Source organism: Myotis brandtii, unplaced genomic scaffold (assembly GCF_000412655.1).
Source record: "Myotis brandtii unplaced genomic scaffold, ASM41265v1 scaffold115, whole genome shotgun sequence".
Taxonomy (NCBI): Eukaryota; Metazoa; Chordata; class Mammalia; order Chiroptera; family Vespertilionidae; genus Myotis; species Myotis brandtii.
Window position 1 is genome coordinate 1,951,058 of NW_005353967.1, and position 10,208 is coordinate 1,961,265.

At 41.7% G+C, this 10,208-nt stretch overlaps 2 protein-coding genes across 3 annotated transcripts in view; both read left to right on the plus strand.

Moving 5' to 3' along the window:
- Positions 1 to 8,110, plus strand: FASTKD3 (FAST kinase domains 3). 2 transcript variants are annotated; one of them, XM_005857889.2, is made up of 7 exons: positions 1 to 85; positions 1,151 to 2,621; positions 3,674 to 3,759; positions 4,934 to 5,108; positions 6,266 to 6,335; positions 6,650 to 6,764; positions 7,796 to 8,110. In XM_005857889.2, the coding sequence occupies exons 2-7, from the start codon at positions 1,181 to 1,183 to the stop codon at positions 7,892 to 7,894; spliced, it is 1,986 nt and encodes a 661-aa protein (XP_005857951.1). In that variant the 5' UTR covers positions 1 to 85; positions 1,151 to 1,180; the 3' UTR covers positions 7,895 to 8,110. The 2 variants fall into 2 exon arrangements, 1 of the variants encoding a protein (XP_005857951.1); XR_001364207.1 differs by lacking the exon at positions 7,796 to 8,110 and having other exon boundaries at positions 6,153 to 6,335; positions 6,650 to 6,716.
- Positions 8,111 to 8,622: 512 nt separating this feature from the next.
- Positions 8,623 to 10,208, plus strand: part of LOC102260047 (chromosome unknown open reading frame, human C5orf49) — an 18,638-nt gene continuing 17,052 nt past the window's right edge. Inside the window, exon 1 of the mRNA XM_005858115.2 lies at positions 8,623 to 8,675. Coding sequence (XP_005858177.1) covers positions 8,623 to 8,675 — 53 coding nt within the window. The remainder of the gene's footprint in view (positions 8,676 to 10,208) is intronic.

Here is a 10,208-nt window from a genome sequence, read left to right on the forward strand (position 1 = left end):
GCGCCAGATAGCTCGGTTCCTCCAAGGCGTGCGAAGTAAAGGCCGACCGGCAAGAGCTGCTTGGGACTCCGGCGGGCTGAGCTCGGTAGGTGTCCGTGCCGGGGTAGGGCTCGGTTTTTACGGCCGGTGTCGTTGCTTAGGCTCCGTTGCTGCATTGGCCGGCCCAGCCCTCTCAGGCCGCCGCGCCCGGCTGGTGCTTGAGCGCAGGTCCCAGGGACGTCGGGTTTGGGGGCGCCAGGCTTTGGGGTCCTTCCATTCCTAGAGGACGCGGCCCCCGGGGCGCCCGGGACGTCCCCTCTTGCCCTGCACATCCGTTTTCTTAAATCTCACAGCGGGGTGTTTAGATCTGGACTGGCCGCCCACCTTCTCCCCTTATTGACTTTGCATGTCTGTAACGTTTTTTATTCACTTGCTTGTTTGCCGTTTGCCAGCCTAGACCGTATTCTTCCTCATTCCTAGCTACTAGGGGAAACCAACACCTCGGGAGCTTTTATGCACCTTTTAAAAAATCTTTGCTTTACGTTGACCTATAGGAATTTTGGCCACTTGACCCGTTGCTTCTTTTTTTTTTTTAAATCTTTGAACAATGCAGGCATTAGGGGCACCGACACCCTGCCCCGACCCCTACCCCCAACCCTCGTGGATTGGAAAATCTGGTATAACTTTTGACTCCCCAAAACTTAATTGTAGTGGGCCCTCCGCATGCGGGGATTCCCAGCTTTGATGAAAAACATATTTAACTAGACGCAGTTCCTTCCATCCACCAACTGATAGGACGTGTGTTTATGACTAGACTTTGAATCCATCCCGGCTCTGCCACTCACTAGCTGTGTAAACGGGATAAAATTACTTCTTTGTGCTTTAAGTTTCCTCATCTGTGAAATGATGATGAAAGTGCTTAATTTATTGTGCTGTCAAGAGCATTAGTTTAGTGCACGGAAAGCACAACAGTACCAGGCAAATGGTAGTGATTATCATCATTAGATGCCGGCCAATTTTCTAAGCGGCTCTGCTCTTCTAGTACTTATGTTTTGCTGGGACATGTTTATTAATCACTTATTTGGGGTACTCATCCTTAGTCCCATAAGTATTGATGTTGAATGAGGCATGTTCTCAATATATTTGACCATGTTTTTTTCCCTATATTTAGTTATAAGTCAAGAGTTGAGAATCTGATGGCATGGCTTTAATTACCTTGCGGAGGAATCTTTGTCATTTATCTGATTTTCGGATAAATGGAGCTCTGGGTGCTCTGAAAAATCAACCTGTACATCATGTTCACGAGGCAGTCAAGGGGCATCTGTACCCATGGTTCTTCTGTTCACTACAACCTGGGCCTTTCAGGGTCAGGTTCCATCATGCCTGTTGTAAAAAGTTCCATTCAGAAAACGGAAATGACCTTCATCCTGTTGGTGAGCCAGTGTTCCCTCAAGTACATGATTGGGACAGTTTTGAACAAAATCTCAAAAACATGGACGAACAGCTCTTTTACAGGAGACTGAACAACTGCACTTCACCAGAAGAAGTGCTAAGTTTCATAAGCACACTGCAAACTTTGCCTGATATGATGGCAGCAGGAGCCTTACAACGGATTTGTGAAGTGGGAGAAAAAGATGGTGATGAAAGGCTGCCAAAGGAAGTAATAGAAAATCCCGTCTTTCAAGCTTTATGTGTTCAGTTTGAACAGGAACCCTCAAATCTGTCAAACACCGGTTTGGTGACTGCGTTGCAAGCCCTGACTCTGTTGTCTGTGGATCCCCAAAGTAGCTTGTTACTGAACCTGGTGGCAGAATGCCAACATCGTGTCAAAACGGGCGGCCTGGAAATCCACAGCCTTTGTGTTCTTGCGGAAAGTCTGCTCAAACTACGAGGTCCAGGTTGTGCGACCCTAGACCTGATTATATATCAACTGCAAGGTGAAAAATTGGAAGATTTTACCTCCGAGGATATTGTGGCCCTTTATAGAATACTGCAGGCATGTACTGAAAAAGTGGACCAACACCAGACATTTCTAAATAAGATAAACAGCTTTTCTCTGTCAATAGTTTACACCCTGAGTCCTAAATCAATAAGCCAAATGCTCACTGCCCTGGTGGTTCTCGATCAAACTCAGGCACTTCCTCTGGTTATAAAATTGGGTAAATATGTTGTGAGGCACATCCCTCATTTCACTAATAAAGAGCTTGGAAAAGTCTTAGAGGCTTTCATATACTTTGGGCACCATGACCGATTTTTTATAACAGCCCTGGAGCAACACGTAGTGTCTCTGTGTCTCACTTTGGACCCTGAGGTTGTCAGCAAAGTCATGGAGTACTGCAGCAGAAAACAGATCCTTTCAAAACCCATCTTGAATGCAGTGGCAGAAACTTTTGTTTGCCATTCTGAAAAATTTTCCCCTAGTCAGATTTCTGAGTTGATCGAACCATTTGGAAAACTCAATTATTTGCCACCAAATGCCTCTGCTTTATTTAGAAAGCTAGAAGATACGTTACACACTCATTTCAACTCTTTTCCTCCCAAAACACTATTGAAACTTCTCCATTCATGTTCGCTTATTGAATGCCATCCAGTCAACTTTATGGGAAAAATATTCAGTCCTTATTTTCTTCAAAAGCTGCAAGGTGAGTTGGTTATAACTTCAGCGAGTGGAAAAAATAACCTTTGAACTTAATGGTGTTTTCAAGTCACATGTAGCTTTTACATTGAGCAATGCTTTACCTTTTTTTAAAATTTCATAACTAGAGGCCCAGTGCACAAAATTCGTGCAGGGGTGGGGGTTCCCCCTCAGCTTGGCCTCTCGCAGTCTGGGAGGATGTCCAACTGCCTTGGAGGTGGGAGAGGCTCCCGCTACCACCACTGCACTTACCAGCTGTGAGCCCGGCTTCTGACTGAGCGGCGCTCCCCCTGTGGGAGCACACTGACCACCAGCGGGCAGTTCCTGCATTGAGTGTCTGCCCCCTGGTGGTCAGTGTGCATCATAGTGACCAGTCGTTCCACAGTTTAGTCAATTTGCATATTAGCCTTTTATTATATAGGATAAACTAAAGAGGACATCTGACGTTGTAGATAGCAGTGTAAATGCAGAATTAAAGCATGCTAGAACATTGCATCGAGTGAGAGAACAGTTTCGGGTAAACAGACTGCTGCCCTAGCTGAGAAACAGTATTCTTAGGGGACTGCGGTGATGGAACTGGTAAAGTCACAGCAACATGTTTGAATCTTTGTGAAAGAGAACTGTAGAACTTTTTTTTTTTTTGAGAGACAATAGTATCTTAATTGAAGGGCACCAGATATGTCAACAATCTCAATTTCCAAGAACTTCCATTAATTCGACTAACATTTTGTCCCTCTTAATTATATATTCTCTAGTTAGGAGCTTCAATTCTTGGAAGTTAAAATGAGATTGCATTGATGGCAAGCAAGAAGGCATAAAGGCATAATTAATTCCAACATGTTCTTTTCATAGTGTCATTTAAGAGTAACTTACTGGAGTGAATAAATGAATGTTTTATATTCTTAATATTCTTTTTTTTTTAATTCTTAATATTCTTTTCTCTCATTACAAATGTTTTATATTCTTAATATTCTTTTTTTTTAATTCTTAATATTCTTTTCTCTCATTACATATATCAAAATTCATATTTAACTATGACTAAGATGCTTTTTATTTCAGGCGAGGAATCATATTTGGACAGACTGAGCCTAGCACAACTAACCCAGCTTTTGTTAACCTCGATCCTCGAATGCCCTTTCTATAAGGTAAAAGCATGAGCTGTGCTTTATGTCTCTATGGGGGCAGTTTTCTTTTGTTCCCTTTCCCCAACCATCTAACATTTTTGTTTAGTTCTTTTTCTTTTGATCTGTCTCAATCTCATTAACAACTAGAATTTCCATTCACTTGGAGTTAGTGGTCACCAGATAGCCTTTTCTTTAATAAATCAACCCCACTCCTGTTTTCTTGTCCTTGAAGGACCCATTTCCTGGTGTGTAAGATTTCTTGGAAGATGCTGCAGGGTTAGATTAATAGTACTCAGAGAGCCATGCTGGGGGTGTTAGCCCCACAGCAGTGTGGCTCTGGACTGAACACATCCTAAATCGTCCGGGGTACATTTTTAAGTGCAGGCTGACATCTGATGGAGTTCGGTGGAGGTGGAGTTTGTGTGTCCCATCAGGTACTCCGCACTGTGGGGGTAGCCACATCTCCCCCACTTCTGTTGTATTGTGACATTAGTCCCTTTAATTTTTCATTTGACTCTGAAAAACAGTATCACATTTTTAAATTGAATTTTAATGAGCAATAAGGAAGTTGAGCATATTTTTAAACGTTTATTGGTCATTTACATTTGCTGTGAATTGCCTTTTTACCCTCTAACTCATATTTCTATGGGTTTATTTTTTTCCCATAGGAGTCACTGTAAAACAGATTTTAGCTATTGTGTGTGTTGTACATATTTTCTTGTGGTTTTAATTCTTAGTTTTTTAATTTAACGTTTATGATGCCTCCTTGCTGAATAGAAATTATTAAGTTTTCTATAGTCAAATATATCCCATCTTTTATGGCTTCTAGGTTTCCTATCCTGCTTAAAAATATTTCATCACTCATAAGCTAATATCAATGTTTTACTAAATTTTTATTTTTATTTATACTTTTTAAACATATTTTTATTGATTTCAGAAAGGAAGGGGGAGGGAGAAAGAGCTAGAAACATCAATGATGAGAATCATTGATTGGCTGCCTCCTACATGCCCCCTATTGGGGATCGAGCCCACAACCTGGGCATGTGCCCTTGATCAGAATCAAACCTGGGACCCTTCAGTCCACAGGCTGACACTGTATCCACTGAGCCAAACTGGCTAGGGCTACTAAATTTTTATTATCTGGTTGGTTTTATATCTTATTTTTCTTTCTCATATTTGCATATACAATTTGTAGGGTCCAAAACTTCTTCCTAAATATCAAGTGAAATCATTTCTTACTCCGTGCTGCTCCCTGGAGACGCCTGTGGATTTTCATCTTTATAAATATGTGATGTTTGGATTGATTGACCTTTTGGGAGCAAGATCATATTTTGCTTCAAAAGTGTTAACACCATATTATTACACAATAGGTGAGTAATAGGGGGTTTTGTTGTATACTAACCTTCAGCCTTCATTCTCATTTGGAATATTTGCAATTTAATAGCCATAGAAGGTCTGGAAATACAAAATGGACTTGCCCTTCCCTAAAGGTGAAGTGGAACAAGGGTGTGCAGTAGGGCTGAGTTAAGACTGCCTGGGGTTGAGTCCCCACGTGTTAGCCACATAGTAGCATACTGTCTTTAGGCAGAGTTTTTAACCTTTTCTGCTTTCTGCTTTCTGTAAAATGGGAGAATAGTGGCTTCTTAGACTTGTTTAAGGATTACATGAAATAATGCGAGTAATATAGTAAGTGCTCAGTAATCGTTAGCTGCTGCTGTACTCTAGGCCAGTGCTGTCCAGTAGAGTAGCCACTAGTACACATGGCCACTTACATTTAAAATAATTAAAATTTTAAAAAATTCAAAGTTCAGTTCCTCAGTCATATTAACCACACTTTCAAGTGTTCGGTAGCCACAGGTAGCTCACGGCTGCCATATTGGACAACAGAGGTATAAATGTTTCCATCATCATGAAAGTTCTGTTGGACAGCACTGACCAGAGACAAGTCCTTCTGCCCTTACAAATTTGTAAAGATTAATGTCTAAAAGAAAATCAGCTCAAAGAGGACAGTGTTTTACTGGCTCCAGGTGGTCACATCTCACTCTCCTCCGGTACGGGCTCCTTTTAGGAAAGGAATGGCAGAGCAACAGTGGGAAGGAAGGGGAGTCTGTCCATGGTCCCCGACATCCCATGTCGGGGTGCAGGATGCTTTACTACCCTGGTGGCTCTGGGCGCTCCAGTGAAGAAAGGTTCACTGTGCATAGGTGTCTGGCATCGCTTAATTTAAAGGATTTTCGTCACTGGGTTGAAGGAGTCAGTTGTGTGAGTGACTCCTGTTATCCCCCAAGTAACCTGAGAACCCACTCCTTGTTTCTGTGTAGTTGAGCGTTCTTAGTTTCAGGCTGACTTGGTTGATTATAGACCCGGTTAAGTTAAAAATCTCAACATTGTCTGGTGTGGTCATTACTTTGCAGCCTTCAGCCAGTTGGTAAATGCAGTGTGGAAGAATTCAAACAGACGAGGAGGAAAGGAAGATAGTGTTTGTGAGGGTATCACACGAAGGATTTTTCCTTTCTTCTCTCACCAGATGTTGAAATTAAATTAGATGAAGAAGGATTTGTATTACCATTTACATTTCATGAAGACGTACATAAAAGGTAAGAAAACTTGTCGTTAATGTTACTTGCTGAGGATAAACAATGATTGTCTTCTAAGAAAGTGAAAAAAATAAACATTCTGGAAATTAAAACACTACTTTGCAGCATACCAGTTTTGGAAAATATTTGTAACATTATATGAACCTCAATTGAGTGTTTTCTTAACAGATTAAAGGATAACACATTCTTTATTTACTTGACACTAGTACTGGCAAATAGGAATAAGCAAATCCCAAATAAATTCTGGCAACTAAAAATATGTAAGTATTTTAGATAGTTTTAAAAATTGACTCACTCTCTCTCTGATTTTTCAGGGTAGCACTGTGTATTGATGGTCCAAAAAGATTTTGTTTGAATAGCAAACACTTACTGGGAAAGGAAGCTATTAAACAAAGACACCTACGCTTACTTGGTTATCAGGTCGTTCAGGTATGCTTGCGTCTCCACCCCCCCCCCCCCCCCCCCCCCCCAAGCAATGTCTACTTTAGATTTGCTTTTTCCAGGTTACTAAGTGGTCTGCCAGCCCACTTATATTAAGGTCGAGAGCATTTTATTTTATTGAATTTATTGGGGGGGCATTGGTTAATAAAATTATAGGTTTTAAATGTACAGTTCTATAATACATTATCTGTATATTTTATTGTGTATTCAATTGCAAAATTATTGGAATGTCTGTTTTAATTCCCACCTGATTTTATGAATAAAAGTGGACAAGATAGCCCATTAAAACCAGTATCCTCATCACCACTTAGGGTTTAAGGCCTTACTTGTATTTACATCATAAATCACGGCAGAAGGTCTCATGTGAGGAGCCACAGTGAGTGGACATGGAGCTTCCACCACTCTCCAAGCTGTCCACCAGTCTGCCCTCTCTTTCCTGTCTGGTTACTCTTTTCCACTCCATTTTTCTACATTCTCAGATTAATTTTCCTAAAATTAATCGTGCCAGTGTGTGTTCAGAGCCTTTATGTTTATTGCTTATTGCTTAGGTGATAAAGTCAAAGCTCCTGGGCGTCTCAACGTCCCAGGCCCTCTGCTCTGGGAGCAGCCCCAAGCTGGCAGCCAGGCGCTCTGCTCTGAGCTCGGGGTCTGCTCCCCTTCCCTCAAGCCCCCTCCATTCTCTCTGGCCTTTCTCCCTTTGTCCAGCTGCTTCCACCACCACACTGGTCTCCCACTCTGGGTATCTGTGGTCATTCATCAGCTCCCAGGTCAAGTCCACCTTTCACCCTAATCTGACAATACCAGAGCCCAAATTTTCTTTGCACGCTCTGCTTTGTATTTCCTGAAGCTAGGTGCTGTTGTAGGCACTGGGGCTACAGGATGAATAAGCTAGTGTGGTCTTTGCCCTGCAGGAGCGTACATTCTGCTGTGGAGGAGGGCGAGGAACAAGTAACCAAAAAAACCAAGGGAGTTTCAGATTGTGAAGGATTATGACAAATTTTATTTTCCTCCCTTTACAGATCCCCTATTATGATATTGAAACTCTAAAATCAAAACTTGAATTGGTGGAATATTTACAAAGGAAACTATTTTCGCAAAATGCTGGCATTTGTTGGTAAGGAGAAGGAATACTGGCTTCAGAACTCATATCGTGAAAGAACTTGTGTTTTCATGGGACTCAGTATAAGAAAAAGAATGTCATTTGTGAAATAGCCCTTTCTTTATGGACTGATGATCTGGAAATGGTCTGTAGTTTTGCTTATACCATGTATATAATTACTGGTGATAAATTTAAAATAAATTTTAATTTAATATAATTATCATACTTTTATACAATAAACAGAATTAATCAAGTATAATAAAGTATGTAATGAATAAATTGTTATTATTAAATCTTCTGCCTTGTAATAGCTATCTGCTAACTGAAAATATGCTCTTAAGAGACCTTAGTTTCCTCCTCTAAAAAATGTAAGGAAAAAAATTTTATCTCCCTTGTCCTTTTATATTTTCTTAGAGGAAATGATATATGGTAAGGAGGAGGAGTGAGAAAAATAGAACAGAGTCCTTTGAATATAAATATAATTATAGAATTATGCAGAAATAACCCTTTAGTTAGTAAGAAAATATATTAATATGGGAGCTTTTATCTTTTTAAAAAAAATTAAGGCTTAAAGACTTGAAAAAACTTATTAGGGTTAGATAGGGTTTGGGGGAGGAGGCAGGCCTCCTACAAATCTGGAGTTGGACACAGGTTCTTCCACCAGTTAGTTCTTCAACCTTGAGCGAGGAGACAACATCTCTCTATTCTCACTCACTGTGCTGAGCCTGTGTGGAGCACTGGAGCACAATGTTGTGTGAGTCTAAGGGCTGTGTGACTGAGGTGCTCCGCTCCTTTCACGGGTGAGTGGACCGGCTCAGAGAGGATGACTGTCCGGCCTAGCATTTCGTGCCTCACAAGTGGTGAGTGAGATTTAAAGCTGGTCTTGAGAAGCAACATACTTTAGTGGCTAAGAGTTCTAGCTTCACCACTTGCTAAGGGAGTGACCTTGAGCCTGTTTCCTCAGGGGTGCTCATAAATAAGGGGGTTGTGAATAGTTTCCAGAACTGCCGCAACCAAGTACCACAAACGGGTGGCTTGAAACAACCCAAATTTATTTCCTCAGAGTTCTGGGGACTGGAAGTCCATAATCAAGGTGTCTACAGGGCCGTGTGCCCTCAAAGCCTCTAGAGCAGCGGTCGCCAACCTTTTGGACCTCACGGACCACCAGTTGTCTGCGGACCACTGGTTGGCGACTGCTGCTCCAAGGGTTTCCTTAAACCAGTGGTTCTCAACCTTCTGGCCCTTTAAATACAGTTCCTCATGTTGTGACTCAACCATAAAATTATTTTCGTTGCTACTTCATAACTGTAATGTTGCTACTGTTATGAATCGTAATGTAAATATCTGATATGCAGGATGGTCTTAGGCGACCCCTGTGAAAGGGATGTTTGACCTTCAAAGGGGTCGCGACCCACAGGTTGAGAATCGCTGCCTTAAACCAAAGGTTTCCTTTCAGCTTTGGTGGCCTCAGGCATTCCTTGGTTTGTGGCAGCATCACTCCAATTTTTGCCTCCATGTTCACATGGCTGTCTTCCGTGTGTGTGTGTGTGTGTGTGTGTGTGTGTGTGTGTGTGTGTGTCTTACCAGTTTTATAGGATTAGAACCCACCCTAAAGACCTCATCTTGATTAAATCTGCAAAGACCCTATGTCCAGATAAGGTCACATTTACAGGTAGTGGTGGTTAGGACTTCAATATAGCCTTTTTTGGGGGATGGGGGAGGGGGACACAATTTAACCTGTAACAGGTTGAAATGAAAATTAAGTTAATAAATATAAAACCCTTAGAAAGCTAGCACAAAAATAAGCACAGTCTATGTTAGCTAGTTTAATTGATCTGAATTATCACCCCATCATGCCATATACTTCACTTTTCCCTTTTGAGTCAGTTTATCTTCAGAATAGCAAGTGGAGACAAGATAAGCTCTAAGATCATTCTTTAAAGTTGATGCCTTTGAACACAGAGCAGGAAGGAGACATGGAAGCAAATGGAGATTGAGCAGGACAGAGGTGCTGTGGATTCTGATGTGTCCGTGCACCCACGTGACCTTGTCACTCCCTTCCTTGGCCAACCTCACTGCACTGCCTCTCCCCTTGTGACTAAGTTCATCCTTGGGTATGATACAACCCTGAACCTTCAAGTAAACACCTTACAGTTTAAAGAGGGGGCAGAGCCTTAACTAAAACAGAGGTAATCACAGTCTGTTATAAATTATCCTGTATAATAAAACCCTAATATGCAAATCAAACGGTGGAACAACCAGTCACTATGACGTGCACTGACCACCAGGAGGCAGATGCTCAATGCAGGAGCTGCCCCCTGGTGGTCAGTGCA